We start from the raw sequence: 21385 nt of genomic DNA on the forward strand, positions 1-21385 counted from the left end.
AGGTGAATTTAAGAAAACATAATTAGCTGTTGACAAACAGGTGATATTGTAGTCTACGGAAAGTGAAACAGTTTTAGATATTCTAGTGTACATACTACATAGTCAACATTTATTTGGACTGTTACACTAAAATAAAATAAAAAATTGGAAAAGGCAGTATGTACAGCTGGTATAGTAGCACAAAATCAAATTTTCTTGTTTATCCCCTTTTGTTTGTCCATATAAGCAATAAGATGCTCTAACGATTCACTGCTTCGAAGTTTTAGAAGATGGACTCCCAGATTCCTATTCACTGCAGGTTAATTCCCAATGATATTCAAAATGGAAAGATGATTTCAATACCCTTAGAAGATGTTACCGTGGAACAATCAATGGCCTCAGGAGGTACCCGATTTCATGTTTTCCAGACTGCAACCGAGCGAATCGTTCCCATATGGTATTCGGGGAATTACGAAGGGCAAGAGTTATCAGGAAGTAGTACAAATAATCCCTGTGAAGATCAAGAGTTGAGGAAAGATAAATCTCAGTCGGCCTTGCACAATCTGTCATTTCCGGAAAGACAAACCTCCCTCAGCTGGCCTTCGTCACCTACAAATAAATTTTGTGGAAAAGATGCACCTTCCTCGGATAATTTATGCATCTACGAACGTTGTTTATCCATCCAACAGGTATGAAATTCTGCATAAAATCCATATTAAGTTATATAAAAATATAGTTTCACTTATTAAATGATGTCGTTTTAAACTGTTACTGTTGGGTAAAATAGAAAATCAAAGAGGAGCGAGTGGATTCAAAAGTGCAGGTTAAATTACCATTTCTGCTACGAATTCATTCTGGACACTTTCACATATGCCTCGGCCTCTGCAGTCAAACGGTTCTTTGGAAAACTCTAGACGAGAACCCCTTGTCTTTTATTCGTTTTCCTTTCAAGATCCCCAGTCACTTCACATTTGGGCTGTGGTTGCTTGCTTTATTAGGATTTCTTGTGATATCGGGAGCCTACGTGCTAAAATCCGTGTTTCATTTCGAGACTGTTCGCACTGAGTATTTCGATCGTGTAAGAGTGAACTATTTCTTTGTACCGTGGATCGCAGGCATGTTATTAAGGCTGGGGCTTCCTTCAAACATAGCGCCTGACAAAGTCCATCCTGTGGTCTGCTGTATATTTATGGCTCCCATCGCAATCTTAGAGCTCAAAATTTACGGCCAATGGTTCACCAAAGGAAAGAGGTCGCTGGCTCGGGTCGCAAACCCATCCACTCATTTGTCCGTAATCGGAAATTTTGTTTTGGCCCGAGTCGCAGCAAAGGTAGATTGGAGAGAAATTGCATTGTTCTTCTTTACTGTGGGACTCATTCATTATGCGGTCGTCTTCATAACGCTTTACCAGAGACTCTCCTCGGACATCACTGTTTCCAGAAAGATATTCCCAGTGTTCTTTCTGTTTGTTGCAGCTCCAAGCTCGGCAAGCCTCGCGTGGGAAGAAATATCTGGATCGTTCGATAAGTTCTCCAAGATGCTGCTTTTCCTCTCGCTTTTCTTGTGCTTGGCCTTGGTGAGTATTGTGATCAGATAGCACAATTAAAATAATAAAATTTGAATTGTGCATCAGATTAATTGAATTAGAATACTAATTACATAAACTTTCTTCACCTTTGAACTTTCAGATAATGAGAATCGACTTCTTCCAGAACAGGGTACATAAATTTTCAATGATATGGTGGGCATGCGCATATCCAATCACGACAACATCAGTGGCCGCACTGAGATATGCAGAGAATGTGAAGCATCCCATTGCTCGTACATTGGCTTTTGTTCTCTCTTCTGTGTCCATGGTGATGTTACTAATTCTTGCACTGTTAACTATGGTTAGCATGGTAGTAGCTAGGGACCACCTGTTTCCCGATGACACCGTCATCATTATTTGCTCCGAGACTCAGAGAAAAGTTGTCTTGCGAGCTAAACGATCCCGAGGCTCTTGCTAGTCCTTACTTAAATACATTGTACAGTATGATTTACAATTGCCACCAGTTCTTTAATCATTTCTGGTTTGCTGTAATAAACATTTTCTTGAAGCAATTTGTTCACAGGATAACATCATGTCCAAGGCGCTGCGACAATATAATTAATATCATAAGAACTGCATTCGTTGTTTATGTTGTGATATTCAAATTTAAGCTCGGCTCGCTTTCGGTATAAGTGTGAATTGGATTATCGGAATATTACCATGGCCATCCATTAATGAAATATAAGATGTTTGCTAAAGCGGTACACTCGAATCCAGTTTAGGAAAGCCAAATTTGACCCGTTCACTTATTACCGCCGAAAGTAATCGACCGACGAATTAAGTACCTCTCGTCTAATCGAGTGGTTTTGTACAAACTTGAATCTTTCCATTCCGTACGCACGGCATACAAGAACGTCCTCAGATAGCAACCGTTGAACTGCCTACCCCGCGTAGGTATATGTACCATATGTACCGTTTTGGGAATTTATTAATTAATTTAGAAGTCACAGAACGTCTGGTGCATCTTATCGGCTATTTAACTTTTGAAGATGTGGACAAATTCCTAACTTTTTAAGTATTCAACGAAGCAGAGCATATTTTAAAATACCACAAAACAGAAATGGACAGTGGGTCCATATTTTCACTGTCTAGCCATTGAATTTGACCTGTGACATTGACAAGCTTTACATAAGATACCGCTCGACGCAATTTATCATCCCTCCGCCTCCACATCCCGTTCAATGTTCTTTTAACATTTGAATGACTTCAGGCAGAATAGACTACTGAATTAGAATTCTACGAGGCTGCGATAAACCGAACCTTTTAATCCAAATTGTAACAACTCAGAAATTAAAGACTTATACAGGCTTGAGCATTTGAATACAACTCTAATACAACTCTATTTTTAGAAAATTTCATTATTAAATTTGTAAATTTGTGATAATAGTCATTTTTGGCTGAACAGTTTTCAGAACGGAAATGTTTGATTTTTGAAATTCAAATCTAAATAATAGATAAAATTAAAATTAGATTATGAATTACAGTATTGAAGTTTGAAACGATACAATATTTTCCAACACAATACATATAATGTTTTAAATTGAGATTTACATATACTTAGGTTTTGAATACTGTTATATTTTTCATATCTGTACATTGGATATAATGATATTTTCTTTTAATTAAATAGTGTCACTAAAGTAAAGTTTGATCTTTCAAAACGTACAAAGAAACATAGCCAAAACTTCTACTAATAACTATCAAGCTTGACATTTAAGATTTAAAAAATTGTTGATAATAAGGTTATTCATATATCTCCTTATAATGAGATCTACGTTAATCCTCATTTCTCTAAATAACATTTCAGTCCCTATTATGTTGCTCTACACCATGTAACATTGTCAGCCTTTGTCTTGTGGGCTCATTTTCATACATGGTCTGCTTTGTCAGTAGTATAACAGGTCCTCTTTTCACTTTGTTTCTACACTTTGGGGGCAAGTGAACATCATCCATATTGTTCATTCTTTCAAGGATTCACTATTTCCTTTGGATGAATGTTATTTGCTCGTCAGGTTATGCCCAATCTTATATTATTAGAAATTGGGTTTTCATGGTAGATAGATCACTTACCTTGGAGACTCATAATATTGTGTTATGCTTTTCAAGGATTTACTTTTTTACTTTTTATATGGCATCTCATTTCACTCTACGCTTCCTTGACCTCATAGGGTTGTGACCTCTTTGGTTTGGACTGGGTGTTTCTTGTGGATGCCATCTCTATGCCGAGATTTTTTTATACTTCATCATCATTTCCTTAATATGTTAAAAAAAAAAAAAAAATGATTTTCCATCTTAAGGGAGGCATACATATTCCCCTTATTTTCATATGTCTTGGATTTGGCTAACTAGCATCATACACACACCTGCTAGATAATTTGACCTATCCTTGCACACTCTCAGATCTTTCTCATGGATTAGTAAATATGGATTATGATTATTTCGTTGGGTGCTCTAGCCTTATGGGCTTGGTATGCTTCCTAGGGTATCCTCAAATCTATGCATTACTACTTCATCCCTCCCTTTTAAATATATATTCCCTTTATGGATTAGGCATAATCATAAAGCATGGATTCTTTCTGGGAAGAGAGAATCCTTGACATTGAGTCTCTCTCTCCTTTGCACACACATATGCTCAATCTCATCTATGGGCCACACATAATAATTTTCTAAAGTTCCATACATAGGTAACACATTATTACTCGGCCTTACCATGGTAATATAAAGAATGTTGATTTATGGATGGGCCTTTTGATGGGTTGACTAATAGGTTATCACCCCGTTGGACTCTTTCAATGCCATCTTTTGCAACAACTCTTTTAAGTGATTCATAGTAAGGTGGGCACTCTACCTGGCAAGATAATCACTCCCTTTCCCTATATGTTACTTTTCATTTAGTGATCTCTCTTACTATGATCTCGGAGTTATCAAGGGCATAATCTATTTGGGACTTGGATAACTATTGGTCTCCTTCATCATAATAAGATTATCTCATGCTTTGTGCTCTACATTACCAAGAGTTTGGATTGAGTCCATACTTTCTCTAAAATGGGGTCTAAATATACCATCTTAATTTGGAAGCACTCTAATTTAATGAAGGTTTAGCACCTATTTAATGAAATTCTATCACTTGAATTTGCATTTATCTTGTATTTTTCCTCCATTTCAATACTTAATTTCATCTAATTGGACCTTTTATTAATTTAGAATTAATATAAATGGGTTAGACCTTTATTTCCCTTAAATATTTTTTCCTTGTTTATTAAATAATTTAAAATTTATTCTATCTTAAATAATATTTTATCTCCCCTATACATTAATATTATGTTTCTCCTCCTATTTTATAATTTGGATAGACCCTTTATTGATTCCAATAAATAATCCTTAATTTACTCCCCCCAAGGAATCTTATTATGCTCAAGCATTTATTGCTCCACTTTAAGATGGATCTCACCTCATTATAAAGTTTGATAAATTGGCCACTTTGAAATCTCTATAAAGGGGAGCCTTCTCCTTTCATGTTCAAAAGAAATCAAAATATCCAAGCATTATATAATCAAGAAATCTTGCTTAAGCACTCAATCCTTCAAGCATTCTTCAAGAATTTCCTCCATTGAAGATGAAGGATTTAAGAATTGAAGCTATTATTGGAGCCATCTTCAATATCTCCTTCAATCCATTCAAGATTTATTGTCTCATCTTCTAAATTCAATAATCTTCATTTTCTTGATCCAAATCAATTGGTGAAGTGAGCACACTACATCCAATACAAGAGATACTATTATTGTATGGTGAATTCATACATTTACTTTACATTGAACTACAATTCAATTATTTCAATTCGTGATTAATTCCTAAATTGGGGTTTGACCAATGCAGACTACCATAAAAGCTATTTTTTGGTTGCAGATCTCAGATTGATGAACATGTTACATATCTAAGTACCCTATTCGACTTTATTGAAACTAAAAAATTAGAATTAGCATTGGACATAGAAAGTCAAGGTTGTATTGTATCCTTGATGAACCAAATTTCCCTTGATAAACCAATTCACCCCTAACGATCTAGCTTTTCCTTGAAGATCCAATTTGATCCTAACATTTTGATAGTGATTGAGGAGATCATCCTTGATAGCTCGTATTCTTTTTACAAGATGCTAATGGGACCATATAGGAGTTTCTATTACATGGACATTATCTTATACCATTTTTCTTTTAAAAATGACATGTCTATTAGTTGTACATGATTAGAATATGATTAATTTTACTTCTTTTTCTTATTTTTGTTCCAAAGATGACTACATTCTCATCCTATTCTAAAGTAATATGAGTCCCCAGAAAGAGCCACTAATGAAAATCCACAAAAAAATTGCTTAGAATGAGTCATTTCTAATTTTTGGAGTCTTGGATTGAGCAGGGTTGCAAAATAGTGATTTTTGAATATTTTAGAATAATAAAATTTGTAAGGCATAGAAAATCGAAAATTTAGAATGTCAGGTGGGTGATATAAAGTGAGTGGGTTGATTTTGAACTTTTGGAGATTGATATAACCTTTTATGTCTGATTTTACTAAACATTAAATGTTAACCATCTGATTGCATGATTTCACACAAGGCATAATCTTTCTTATCTGATTTCATGATTTCGTAGCTTATGATTTCTTGTCAGTTTGATTTTGTGACTTCTCAAGTCATGAAAGAGAGTTGTCTCAATTTTGCAACTTCACAGGATGCATATTTCTTCAAGGTCATAATTATGAAAATGAATGTTAATAGGAAAATATGCAAAATTGTTTTTTAACCTCTTGAAAGAAAAAGTGTGTGAAATAGCTAAGTATATTTGTTGGTCTTAAATTAATATTGAATTAGATGTGATAATAACGTTTTTTTAGCACATGTGGAATGATGGTTGAAGTTAATGCATTTTTTACCATTGTTAAAAGGACATCATGAGGTCGCTCATCAACAACATTCTTGCAATATAATCTTTTTTATTTTATTTGGAGTTTTAGATGATAAACAACCATGGTATTAGTAATTGAAGCCTATAATATAAAGGAAAATATGAGGTCTATTATGAAACCGGATTGGACTCCGACCAAGGAAGACTAGTTGGATGTTCTCAAGATTATGTATGTTGTTGTTTGACAAATATAGAACTAGTTATGAAAGCTTTTCTAGTGATAGCAATGAATTGGAGCTCAAGAAAGACAAGGCTGAAGTTTGTTCCATTCTTGCAAAATTTCAAGACCTTCAAGGGAACTAGCATTTTGATGAGATTCTCGATGTGATGTGAGAACTATAGGTTTCTTTAACTTTTACAGTTTTGTTATTACAATTCTTGGTGAACAGTTGAAATTAGTTATATTAAGCTAGTTTATTTTTGTAAAGGTCTAAAGCTTTTTGCACCTTTTCATTTTCTATAAGAAAGGGTACTGGGAGCTTAGAAAAAAATATGATACACAATCAAAGATAACAAGATATAAAGAGATACTGATAAATGTATATGTATGAAAGGTAGGATACATATGGAAACCAATCACAACACAATTTTACTCATCTTTTTAGAATTAATAAAAATATTCTACTTCTATTCTAATGTCCATGAATTGATCATCAATATTGTTGTCTGTGAATTTTCCTCTTCGACTTATATCGTTGTTTTTTGTTTTTTGTTTTGTGTTTTTTTTTGTAATTGGTCTTCATATATTTCAAAGTTAAATACATCTAACTAGAGATTTTGGAATTTTAGTTATCTTTCCAGCAATTGATAGTAGCACACTCGTCTCCAAGTAGTTTGAGTTTTACAGTAAACATTGAAACTAACTCTATTCTCCTAATGAAAAAATGATTGGATTTTTGTTTCTTCTAAAGATAAGTATAATTTTGTGGAAGGTGATATTCCTTATCGTATCCCCCTACATACATCATAAAAATATTTTATTACACTTCAAGGTAAGTGCAAGGAGTTGGGTCTCACTTTTGGGCAAAAAGTGGAAGGTTTTCTCCTATTTTTGAAATTTCTTATCAATTGATGTCAAAATTTGATGCTTTTAGATATTTAATACAGAAAAACTTCAAAAATAATACTTGTAGTGTTTTGAATCTACTTTTAAAAAATGTAATTTATTTGTGTATCCATATAATAGTTTTTTTTTGTATGGATCTTAAAAAATTATTTTTTCAAAATGCCTGTTTTAGGACCATACCACACTTGTGTATGGACACCATAATTTGACACAAATAGATTTTTTTTGTAAATCTTTTTAAATGAAGTTACTTAACACACTAAAGATTTATGATAATATTTTTTTCTTAATTTTTCATTGAATATATTATTATTATTAATTTTTAATTGGCTATAAAGGTAGATTTTAAAACCTCTCGCATACAAATACCATAATTTGATCAAAATTTCACTTTATTCATACATTTTTTAAAATTTTTTTTAAAACTTTAGAAGAATTGTATGTAGATTGATGACATATCAATTAATTCAAGAAAAACCTTAAAATAAAAAAAATATTAAAGTTTTAGTGAACCTCACTATTTTACATTTAAGTACCACATTTGGCTAAAAAATAATGCAAAAAAAAAAAAAAATCATAACAGTAAAAAATTTACATTTTTGTAATTAAGACAACAAGAACTCTAATGGGTTTTTGTTTCATAAAAATTTTTGATCAGGAAGACCCTCTAAAAATTATTACAAGGCATGGATTTGTTAGTTCAATGCATTAGCCAAATCTTGAGAGGTCAAGGCATAGGCTTTGGTCTCACCAAGCCTATCCCAAACCAAAATCTAAGGGAGGGAAGAAAATCCAACCCCATGCTATAAGAAATGGATACCCATTATTTGAAATTCAAAAAATGGGTACCCATTTTGAAAAATTAAAAGGAACATTTAAAATGCATTCAAAATCCCCCTAAAAATAAAAAAATTGAACATTTTAGAAACAGATACCCATTGTTTAAAAATAAAAAATGTGTACTCGTTTTTAAAAATTCATTGTTTTTTTTTTTTCAAAAATGGGTACCCATTTTTTGAAAATAAAAATGGATACTCGATTTTTGAAAAATGGGTGGCCATTTTTTAAATTGAGGATTGGGTACCCGAGCCTAAAATAGGTACCCATTTCTAAAAAAGCATGATCTCAATCCACAAACTTCGACAGAATTGAGACCCAACTTCTTGCTTCTACCCTTCATTAGTTGCTAACCCTCATACTTAGTCACAACATTGATACATTTGATTTCTCCATGAGAAAAAAATTGCCAACTTAAGAGCATTAGTTGTAAAGTCTACAAAAGTAAGCCTCAACCTAAATACAGGGCTTGAGACAAAGGTACACCTACCTAGGTCGGCTACTCAATGTGTAGAGATTAAATAATTAAGTTTCAGTGTCCAAAGTTGGCCAAGATTGTCTTGAGATTCCCAACATTGAGTGGGCAAGGGTCATAGGAATTCAACCAACAAATTTGAGAACCAATAGAATGGAAGGTGGAGGACTCGACGAAATAGATAAGCGATGAATCATTGTCAAAATTAGGAAGAGATTTTGAGGATAAATTGTGTAGCTAGGAAATGTTGAAGGGGCAAATTTTGGAGAGTTATGCCCTAGTCTAGTCCAAGGAAGAGAAGAGAAAAATCCTCATTGCTTTGGTATCTATGAAGGAGTCTCACATTGAGCTAGGGGATCAAGTCAAGAATTTGGCTACTCAACAAAATGCTTTCTAGGATAGAGTGGAGATCTCCATTGGCAAGGCTTAAAGTGATTTGAAGGAAACAAAATAATAAAGGAAAAGGAGGGAGACAATTCATGGTGAAGACGAGGATCTTCAGGTGATTTTTAAGAAAGTAGTGGGTCTTGAAGCTGTGGCTTCTTCTAGGCCCTCTAAGTAGCCCTCCTTTTGAGATAAGTTCAAGTTATTTAGAAAGCTCAGTGGTCATGTGTTGTAGATTTGTTATAGTACCAGGATTTGGTGTCACTGTGTGGCTATTAGTTTTTCACCTGTGCTAGTTGATAGTTGCTAATTTTTATTGGTTCACTTCTACTTGTCTAATAGTTTGGTTTTTAAAGGGCCTCACTTTTTTTAAACACTTTCCTTTCTTTACATTGGACATGATGATAGCTTTTGTTTAAGGATTCAAACCATATGCCACTTTATCTATCAAAAACATTAAAATTATTAATCTAAAATGTAAATTAAAAATAAACAAGAAAAAAAAGAAAACAAAAGTGTAAAAACAAAATAAATTCGCAGTAAACAAAAATTAGATAATGATTTATAAAGATTGGATATGAATTAAGTTAGAAAAATATCATCAACAAAACCAATCCCTACATAAGTGATAATCTTATATGCCATTATTCAATGTCTTTGGAGGGTAGGCAACATTAAGTGAATCTAAACAAGGGCTCTATAGAGCTTGAGTCCTTGCCTTAAGATAGAATTTCTAAAGATGTTAGAAGATATAATCTAATATTTGCATTTCTGAGTCTGAGTTTGAATCTATATTTTGTTGGATAACAAATTGTCTTTTTCCTTAAAATAGTCTTAGGCTCGACTCTTTGCCCAAAACTAAAGAAACAAACTAATACCACTAGCCTGGGTCTGGGTAGGTGCTCTATCAAAGACCCCTGAATTTTAAGGGTACAACTCTCCTCTACAAAGAATGATAGTGAATTGGTCCTAACTTAAAGGTATGCTCTTAACCTTAGAGCAATAGATGAAGAACCAAGTGATCTATCACTATAGGATACTTAGCCAAATTTTAGAATTAACTATAAACTACTATCTACTTCTACATGCACCTAAACTAATTGAATACAAATAAAATAAAATAAATGGAATGCCTCCTGATCTAAATGGATCCTAGTCAATGTGAAAAGCACTATCAATGACTTTCCAAGCAGTTTATATTCCAATCCTCAAATATACTAATAGGTTTGATTCGACAGTAGGGTGATAATGAAAGAATCAAAGTGAAAATCAATTACGAGAATTGTTTATCCCAATAAACTACCAAGTTTTAGACCATTCATAACCCTTTCATCAATCAACCCTCTATCCAAGTTTGAGTCTCACTTAGTAGTCCCAACTATCGGGGAAAGATTGCAAAGAAAACTCCTACCCTTTGTTAATTCAAATGAGGTTACATTTATAGGACCTTTGTTACTTGGCCACTACACATCAATTATTGTACGTTGCCGTTAAGAGAAGAAGGAATAGAGATAAATATAGATAGGCAGACCAAAAGAAGTTATCCATTACTAAAAAGTAGCCTAGAGAAGCAGAATAGATGAAGTTCTTCCACTTTTAAATATGACATCCAACTGGCTGGTATTTCTATTCTAAATTAATGACCACGCATGTATCTATATTTATCCTTCATTCTCCTATGCACTATAGGTCATGTAAAATTCTAATTGTGTATGAATCACTCATTCTTTCTTCGTAATGATGTTTGAGTTCACCTTACCATCCTTATTTACCATTTCCAGTTGTTTTCCAGGTTCTGTAGCTCGATCGGATACAAGTGATTCTCTATTCAAATGCAGCCATGAGGAATTCGTGTGTCTAAAATGATTAAGCACATTCTCCTGCTAAAGAGTTGATTCAGGCTTGATTACTGAGCCAGGAGGTAATCATTCTGACAAATAGTGAAACGACTACCTGTTCGCCAATGGGAGTCATCTCTAAACCTCACACATCTGGCCTTTACTGGCATTGATGACATTATATTTTAGAATCAGTATCTTACCATCTTAGAATCTCGTCAGAACTGGCTTATTCAGTGGACTTAGCATTTGGAGAGCCGGTGCGTGAAAATGATATTTTCCCAAGAGTCTCTATTTCCTTAGGTTTTCCTTTTACATTTTCGAGCATTACACTTTCCAGGAAACTCCAAAATAATTTATATTCTTCTAAGCTTCAGAGTGGAGTAGTTTGGATGACTTTTCGAAGCAAGGACGTCCTTTATAAAATGTGTGCTTTCAGGTTGAAGTCCATTTCAATAAGTTTGGGGCTTAATTTTATACATCGCACTGCCCTCTGCCTTTAGAGAAGGCAGAAAATAGAATCTCGGAAGGAATATTCTTGGGCTTTGATTTAGCCAATCGGGTTTACTTTGAAAACACATAAGTCTTTTACAAGGTACGGGAACTTAGCCAAATTACATTTTATCCTTCCCTTCGACAAATCAATGGTCGAGATTCATTTTGAAATTTCCACACAATGCATACATTCTCCATTTTTTATGATGTCTCCCTCTTATTATTAGGTTTGTACTTTTCATACTTCTCCATCAGAAACCTCAATCTGGCATAGAATAATCTCACATCTATCTTCGAGATCCTTCGTCTGCTACATCCTCTAAAAGGGAAGCTTCACGGATACCCTTGTGGTCAGAAAAGATCCATTGGAGCACATACTCTCTGAAGAATTCAACACTTGGAAATATTTGCATCATTTACTTGCTTTTCCTCTTTATTTCTTAGATGTTTATCATTACTTCAAGGGGGATCAATGGTTCTTGTTAATCCGTGATCAGTAAAGTGTGATCATTTCATATTAGCAAGAAAGAAGGGCCCATCAGATCTAGTCTGAGTTTAAACTCTTTGTTCCAAAGCTTCTGAAATGCACTTGAGTGCTTTCATTTTTATAGGAGGAACACACAAAAGATGGAACTCTGCATCGATGCACATAATGAGAATTTTATTACGTTTTGGATTTCAAAGCTTGAATTTAATGTTCTTCTAATAAACTCTCTTTGATTCATCCTGAGAAAATTTTTGCGGATACCTTTAGTTTTGTAATGTTCGAGATCTTCCTCGATGGGGTTCGCCAGTGAAGTGAGATCAATCAAATGGTCAGAAACTAAAGAGAGCACTTGCTTGTAGATAGAATGATATTCAACATCATCAATGACCATGATGTAGAGGAAAGTCACAAATTCTACATAGAGGTGTAAGGAGGGTACTAGAGGAGGGAAATGCCATAAAACCATAGAAAGGGCAAGCGTTATGGAGTTGCTGAGAAGAGAGTCACCTAGGGGGGGCCTAGATATGAAATTTGCATTGAAAATACACCAATCAAGGAGCTTAAAATTGAGGAGACCTAAAATGTTCCAAAAGAGGGCTCTAACTTGGGGGCTTAGGCATGTGAATGCCTGAGTAGGAACCTAGACCTCTACGTTTTGCTCAAGAGACTGGAAAAACACTGCACAGAGAAATCAAGAGAGGGAATATTGAAAATTAAAACTATGAATCAACTAAAAATGGTGACAGCAGATCACAAGAAATATAACTTTCAATATTCATATTGATCTAGCTGCACCCCAACAACCAATTACATAACCTCTATAAATAGAGGATTCCAGCTATAAAACCAGTAGAGGAAAATTCTAGGCTTTTGACAAGTGGATGGCTGCATGAGTTGTAAGACTTAGTCCACAAGGAGATGTGGATTTTATAGAGTTGTATGACCTATTCTGGAGGACAGCATCCATATACTTTTAGCAAGAAAATATGTAGTGATTATAACAGAAGCTAATGTGGATTTGACTGGCATGGGTTTTTGACTATTTCTAACATCCTCCCTTAATTTCTACCACTAAAGACTCTTTTAATGGGAGAAATTACAATAAAAAATTTAAACATGATAGGTCCCGGCATTAAGCCTTTTGAGGTACCCATTTAAAACATAGAAAATTCATTTTTCTTGTTAAGTGGTTTTTAGCTTACCACAAACTCTTCAGAAAAAAATGCTTTAGGATATTTCACCCAAACAAGTGGTTTTTGTTTACCACAAACCCTTCAAGACTTTTAGGTTTTTCACCTAAATAAGTGGTTTTGGCTTACCACAAACCGTTCAATAGATTTACTTAAAAAAGTGGTTTTGGATTACCACAAACCCTTCAAACTTCACAAAACCATTGATCCAATGATAGCTAAACCAACTCTAAAATTTTCTCTAACATACTAATATTGAGTCCATATGAAAAATATTCCATCTACTGAGTCACATGGGTACCTAGCCACTGTGCTCGCTAGTTCTCTAGAAATATTTTTCAGATACATGGTTCATCAATATAGTAAATTTTTTTGAAGTGTCGGGTACAACCGATAGCACACCTCTTGCTACAACCATCACTATTGTGATCTTCATATTGCAAACATTGACTTCAATGATCATCCTTTCTTTTCGTTTGACAACAACATATCTTCTCTAGCTTGCTCTAACTTGCATTTCCACAACTCCTTTTCTCTATCAGTTTGTTGAGGTTCCCCAATTTTTTTATTTACTAACCTCCATAAAGCCTTCTCTCTTAGACCATTCTTGACTCCAATCTTCCAATCTGCAAAACCACTTCCATCAAAGATAGGCAAAACTTCATTTGAAGAACCCATGTTAGCAAAAAAATCAGCCTTCAAACAAATCTAGCAATATTCCAGTAGCATAACAGCCCTGTAACCAAATATCACTCCAAAAAAAATCAGCCCTGCAAAAAAACCATTTTCAGCAAACTATTTGCCTGCAGCAAAACCCTCTAGCAATATTTCTAGCTGAATTTCTAAATAAATCTCCAGTTGAATTTGGCTAAACCTTGCTCTGATACCATATTAAAAATTAAAACTATGAATCAACTAAAAATGGTTATAGCAGATCACAAGAAATATAACTTTCAATATTCATATTGATCTAGCTGCACCCCAACAACCAATTACATAGCCTCTATAAATAGAGGATTCCATCTATAAAACCAGTAGAGGAAAATTCTAGGCTTTTGACAAGTGGATGGCTGCATGAGCTATAAGACTTAGTCCACAAGGAGATGTGGATTTTATAGAGTTGTATGACCTATTCTGGAGGACAACATCCATATCCTTTTAGGAAGAAAATCTGTAGTGATTATAACAGAAGCTGATGTGGATTTGACTGGCATGGGTTTTTGACTATTTCTAATAGAGAAAATACAACGACAATAGATTACCCTTTTCTTTATTACAGATGAACACAGTTTAAATTTGCATAGACTAGTGCCTTAACCATTGGGTTAAAAATTCATGAGTTAGCACAGGGTTTTGCAAATAAATTAGGTGGTGTAGAGCAAGAGAAATCAACACAAACACATGGAATGTAGGAGTTAAGCTAAGCACACACCAACTAATTAACGGTTTACATAGGCAGGAAAAATCCCACCTTAAAATTAGTAGGAATTGACTACTCAAGTGAAACCATTTTCTGGTTGGAAAAAATACAAGCCTTGTCTCAATATTGGGTTCCATCTCCAAAGTACAACTCCTCCAAAAATTTGCATGACGACTCTAATTAACCTGTTGTAATACATAAACATTCTGTATTACCATTCCAATCCAAACAACCATGATTCATCATATATCTCTTCTCCCTCTTTAATATTCAATGAAGAACTTATAAAGTCATTCTTAATTTATGACTTAGAAATAGTTGGCTTAATAAACACCAGAGGGGAGATTATACTAATTGTCTAGTTACTATCCACAAGGTCTTAACCCTTTAAGTGGTTCTCAACATTTGTGACTTTTTCAAAGCAAGAAGAAGCATAATCCATCATTAAGTAAGTATATTCAGGAATATATACATCATACTTTATTGGAACCAAATCTAAAACCACCTTATCCAACATTAATGCATCTAGTAGATCCACATGTGAGTCATTTTATTCTTAATTTTCTTAGTTGATGGCCCCCAAGGATTTCTTGAAGATTTATCCGTTATGCAGAGAATGGCCTGTTAAGCATGCTAAACATGCTTGAAGGTGTAATGGCTCAATAAAATCTTCATCTTCAAATAATGTGAGTGCTTTAGATCTTTCTATTTTGCCTAGACTTGCAGAGTCTATGATAGAAAATACATTAGCCTCATTCTGAGAAAAGACTTCACACAAGGAGGTATTGAAATTATGGTTTTCAGATTTGACTACAGGATGGCCTGAGGAATAACATTCTCAAGTAACATGAAAGGCTTCATATTCAGCCTATAAAATAGTGTCAACTAATTCCTAATCCTTGATAAACTTGATACCATCCTTTGGAGTTTCTACTACTCTTTCATTGAAACCAAAAACCTCATATTTTGATTGGTAGCAAACATGATTATTTTTATCTTGCATGTTTTCTAAAACAAGATGAGTTCCTTCATCAAAATTGAATCTCTCTATTTCTAGAAACAAAACATTACTCAACAGATCCATCATATTCAACATTTCAAGCTCTTTAAATAGGCTTATCAATAATTTATCTTCAAGGGATTGAGTGGCTTCATGTTGATCCTCTTCCTTATCCATGCTAGAGATTGGGATGACTAGAGCTTTTTCATCTTGAGGTATGGTACTCTTGTCTTTATAAGAAAAAAAGAGGGCTTTTTTCCTAGTTATATTTTTTTCATCCATTTTGTCTTGCTCCTAGTCATGATCGGTCATTAAAACATCACAACCAAAAATGAAATTTATGAAACTCAAAGCATTACTAGGAATGGGACTTTCGTTGATGGTGGTCTCCTCACTTGCGAAGACTCTATGAAGAATAGGAGTTGATTGAGACATAAGCTAGTTGTAATTTTCTCTTTTTACATTTGGATCTTGTTCATAGGAAAAGTGATATATCTTAGCCATGCAAGGGTTAGCATTTAAATCACTAAATTGAAAATGCTCACGATCAAAGATTGTCAAATTCATATTTTGATGGTTTTTGAACTAAGAGTTCGAGATTCAAACATTTTCTACCTAAGGGACCTTAATAATTTTATTTTCCTCTATCCATCTCGATAATAGCAAATCATCTTCAATTTTAACAAAATCTTATTTGGAATCTTGAAGATTGCATACCTTAGCCTAATTGAGATAGTTTCAAACCTCAAGGTCCATATATTTAATAAATATTGAGACTTGATTCATCATGTTGGGACTGCTTTCCTGAGGGATGTAGGCTAATGTTTAGTCAAAACATTTCATAAATTCTCATATCCCCTCGTTGTCCCTTTTTCTCATTTGGATGAAGCTAAACAATAGGAAAAATACATCTACAACTAGTTTGAATCTACCAAGAAATTTTGCTTCCAACACTTTCCATCCTGTGATGCTTCTGTCCTTTAAGTAATGGAACCATGCACCAGTTGGGCCAATAAAAAACTCAACAAAGAGTCTTACAAATATATTTTCATCTACTACTCAAAGAAATGCACATGAAACACTTAAGGCTCTAATGTATTACTCAAGATCTTCATCTTTTTCTCCTAAAAACTTAGGATAGTGATTTCTTGAACCCTCTGGTAGGGTGGTGTAACATGATAGAGAAAGTGGATGAAAATGGGGCTGCCATGACTAAGAAACCACCATAGCCATGTGTGCAAACTAGACCCTCTAAACTAATAGAAATAAGTCCTTTAAACAGAGTCGACATCCTCCATCCTTGGGGAGGAGCCTTTAGATTTGAACCAACTATTTGAAACTAATGATGCATAAAACAATATTGGTTTCCAACTAATAACTAGGAACTCATGACAGATTATCCCCAGTCGAGTTCCCAAAAAATGTTGAATAATAGATTGTCCTTTTCTTGAAAATGGTCTTAGCCTCGTCTCTTTGCCCAAAACTAAAGAAACAAATTGATAGCAATAGATTGGGTGTAGGTAGGTGCTCTATCAAACACCCCTAAATTTTAAGGGTACAAATCCCCTCTACAGAGATTGGTAGTAAATTGGTCCTAATTTAAAGGTATGTTCTTAACCTGAGAGCAATAGAGGAAGAACCAATTAACTCTAAACTACTATCTACTTAGGTAGATTTTAGGATTAACTCTAAACTACTATCTACTTCTACATGCACTTGAACTAACTAAATGTCAACACAATGAAAACTAGAACTCTTCCTAAGCTAAATGGATCTTAGTCCATGTGAAAACTAGTATCAGTTACTTTCTAATCAATTCACACTCCAATCCTCAAATAGACTAATAGGCCTGGCTTGGCACTAAGGTGACAATGAAAGAATCAAAGTTACAATAAATCATGAGAATTACTTAAACCAATAAGCTACAAAGATTCAAACCATTCCCAACCTTTTCGTCAATCAACCATCTCTACAACTTCATGTCTCACTCAGTAGTCCCATCTATTAAGGGAAGAATGTATAGAAAACTGCTGCCCTTTATTCATTCAAATGAGATTACATTTATAGGCCCTTTGTTACTTGGCCTCTATCCATCAATTATTTTATATTGCTAAAAAGAAAAGGAGGAATAGAGCTAAATATAGATAGGCGAATTGATAGAAGTTATTCATTACAAAAAAGTAGCCTAGAGAAGAAGTGAAGATGAGGTTCTTCCACTTTAGGATTAGACATCCAATTGGCTAGTATGCCTATTCTAAAGAAATGGCCCTACATTCATCTATATTTATCCATAATTTACCTATGCACTATAGGTCTTCTAAAAATATGATTGTGCATCAGTCACTTATTCTTTCTCTATGATAATGCTTGAGTTTATCTCACCATCCTTATTTGCAGCTTGTAGTTGTTTACTAGGTTACATAGGTCAATCGGATACAAGTGATCATCTATTCAACTACAGCCATGAAGAATTCATGTGTCTAAAATTATTAAGAACATTCTCCTTCCACATAAATGATTCAAGCTTGAGAACTTAGCCAGGAGGTAATCGCTTTGAGAAATAGTAAAATGAGTGTCTCTTCACCAATGGGAGTTTTCTATGAACCTCACACATCTCGCCTCTACTAGCATTCATGAATTTTTATTTAAGAATCAAAATCTTACCATCTTTAAAATCCCATCAGAACTAGCTTGTTTAGTGGACTTATCATTTGGAGAGTCAATGACATGGAAAAAATATTTTCTTGAGAGTCTTTGTTTACTTACATTATCCATTTACGTTTTGGAGTGTTGCACTTTCTAGGAAACTTTGAAATGCTATATATTCTTTTAAGCTTTGAGGTAAAGTATTTTAGATAAATCTCTAAAGTGAATAGTTTCTTTATAAAATGTGTTCTTTTGGGTTAAAGTTATTTTAAATAAGTTTTTGACTTAACTTTATACTTTTCACTCCCCTTTGTCTTTAGAGAAGCTAGAAAACAAAATGTCTAAAGGCATATTCTTGGGCTTTGACATAGTTCATTAGGTTTACCTTCAAAACACATAAGTCTTTTACAAGGTTTGAGAACTTAGCTAAATTACAATTTATCCTTCCCTTTGGTAGATCAATAGTTGATATTCATTTCAAATATCCTCACAATGCATACATTCTCCATTTTTATTATGTCTCCCTCTCATTATCGAGTTTGTGGTTTACATACTTGTCTATCAAAAACTTCAATCTAGCATAGAATAATTTCACATCTGACTTTGAGATCCTTTGTCCTTTATATCCTCCAAAAGAGAAGCTTCATGGATACCCCTTTGGTTAGAAAAGAACCATTGAAGCACATACTCTTTGAAGAATTCAATGCTTAGAAATATTTGAATCCATTTACTTTCTTTTCCTCTTTATCTCTTCGATGTTTATCTTTACATTGAGGGGGATTAATGGCTCTCATTAACCATAGATTAGTAAAGTATGATCATTTCATATTAGTGGGAAACCAGGGGCCATAAGATCTAATCTGAGATCAAACTCTTTGTTCCAAAGGTTTAGAAATACACTTGAGTGCTTTCATTTCCATAGGAGAGAAACATGAATAGTTGGAACTCCACATTGATGCACAAAATGAGAATTTGATTTTGTATCTCCACTTTTTGGATTTCAAAGCTTTAATTTAGAATTCCTCTTATAAGCTCTCTTCAATTCAGCCTAAGAAAATGTTTCTGGATGCCTTTAGTGTTGTAATGTTTGGTATCGTTCTTGAGGGGGTTTGTTAGTGAAGGGAGATCAACCAAATGGTTAGAAACTAAAGGGAGCACATGCTTGTAGATAGAATGATATTGTAGAATAGACTCTCTTCTTGTTGTGAAGATGCCTAGATAGAGACCCACCCAACCTAGATCATCAAACACCATGATGCATAGGAAATTCATGAATCCACCATAGAGGTGTAGGGAGGGTAACTAAGTAGGGAAATCTTAGAAAATTATAGAAAGGGCAGGTGTTATGGAATTGATGAGAAGATAGTCACCTAGGGGGAGCCTATATATGAACTTTGCATTGAAAATACACCAAAAAAGGGACTTTAAAATGGGGAGACCTAAAATTTTCCAACATATTTGTAGGCTTCCTTGAAAATATAGAATTTATGAAGATGTTAGAAGATACATTGTTGAATATTGGACCATCCACTGATGTGTTTCATCACATAGAAGATACACTATATAGATGAAAGATGAAGAGACGGGTATACAAATTGCACACACAAAAAACTCTGTAGACACAATCAAAAGTGAATTGTTTGAAGCTTTCAAAAAGGAATTTGCAAATATGAAAATTTGTTGAAGATTATTTGAGCAGTTGTGCCCCTATTTTGTATGCATAAACAATGTACATGAAACTTATTATTGTCAAAATCATTTTGAGTTTCATCTTTATTTGCAAGATTATCGAAAAGCTATGGCAATACTTAAGATGGATGTGATTATTCCTAGAAGTACAACACCATTAGTCAAGTCTATGTTATGTGATATCTCTGAAGAGTAAGATGAATTTAATGTATAATGTATAAACAATGCATGTACAAATTGTGGAGAAGAAAATTCATATGAAATGGACAATATTGATGTTTCAACACCAGTGGTGTGGAAAAGATTCTAGTATGAGATATACCACATAATGAATGGACTTGAATCTAAAAAAATAGTATTGAAGGAGAGCAATTTACCATATGGTGAGTTTATGGACAAATTTAGGACTATGATTTATCCACACATCCAACATTGTCATGGTGCAAGATTGCAGACTAAATAGTTTCTACATTAAAAACTTTATTTCCCACCAAGATATATTCGATCAATTGTATATTTTTCTAAAAACTATACATTTTCCCCTCAATCTGAAAATCAAGCTAAATATTATCACTTAGATCAAGTTATAATTTTTATACAAGTTATCTATAGACATACAAAGTTTCATGTTAATGTGATAGAAAGTATTGATCTAGATGAATACTTTATCACTAAAGATGTCTATTTTTATATAAGTGATGATATGGTTCATGAAAGGAGCTATGAAGCTCATTGCTTTGCAATGCTTTTTCATGATTTTGCAAATTGTAGGATAATTGCTTCTAAACAATGGATTTAGTCTGATGGTTGTGTAGATACATCTAGGTGAAAGTTAAACATTTAAATTTAATGTACATAAATTTGATTACTCATAAACTTGTTAAAAAAAAATCCGTAGGGCAATTTAAGTCTACAAAAGAATTGAATTGACTTGCAACACAACATGTCAACAACAATGTTAAGTTTATTTGGAACTTCTTTGAAAGTGGTCATGGAAAAGGAGAGCATGATAGAGGAAGACTACATGTAAAGTGTGCACTTTGCCAACATGAACTTTCAGGTATAATATTTATATGTACTAATCAAAATTGATGTATATGAGAATCTTATATATTATTAAAAATAAAATAAAATAATCATACAATTTTGTTTCATGTATAGGTGCAAAGATAGAGAAACCAAATAAAGTTGTTGAATGGTGCAAAAATCAGTTTTCTCTTTCGGACACAACATATGATAAATTATTCTTTTGGGAAGTGAAAGTTAAGTTTTAGATTTTCTTTGATCTGATTTATTTAATTTTTTAAATTAAAGATAAGATTATTCACATAGA

At 33.6% G+C, this 21385-nt stretch overlaps 1 protein-coding gene across 1 annotated transcript; it reads left to right on the forward strand.

The window, feature by feature from the left end:
* Positions 1-229: 229 nt before the first annotated feature.
* On the forward strand, positions 230-2095 carry LOC149579942 (S-type anion channel SLAH4-like). Its single transcript, XM_089812741.1, has 3 exons — positions 230-668; positions 767-1555; positions 1668-2095. Exons 1-3 carry the CDS (start codon positions 270-272, stop codon positions 1983-1985), a joined length of 1506 nt encoding a protein of 501 aa, XP_089668867.1. The 5' UTR covers positions 230-269; the 3' UTR covers positions 1986-2095.
* Positions 2096-21385: the final 19290 nt, after the last annotated feature.

The sequence above is a fragment of the Cupressus sempervirens genome, chromosome 1, assembly GCF_028749045.1.
Source record: "Cupressus sempervirens isolate cs-2001-9-10 chromosome 1, ASM2874904v1, whole genome shotgun sequence".
In the NCBI taxonomy this organism is placed as follows: Eukaryota; Viridiplantae; Streptophyta; class Pinopsida; order Cupressales; family Cupressaceae; genus Cupressus; species Cupressus sempervirens.

Bases quoted from the DNA above. Each gene is read 5' to 3' on its own strand.
- LOC149579942 (XM_089812741.1), top strand. From the start codon at position 270: ATGGACTCCCAGATTCCTATTCACTGCAGGTTAATTCCCAATGATATT. The intron at 669-766 runs GTATGAAATTCT...TGGGTAAAATAG, and splicing joins GTTGTTTATCCATCCAACAG to AAAATCAAAGAGGAGCGAGT. The intron at 1,556-1,667 runs GTGAGTATTGTG...TTGAACTTTCAG, and splicing joins TTTTCTTGTGCTTGGCCTTG to ATAATGAGAATCGACTTCTT.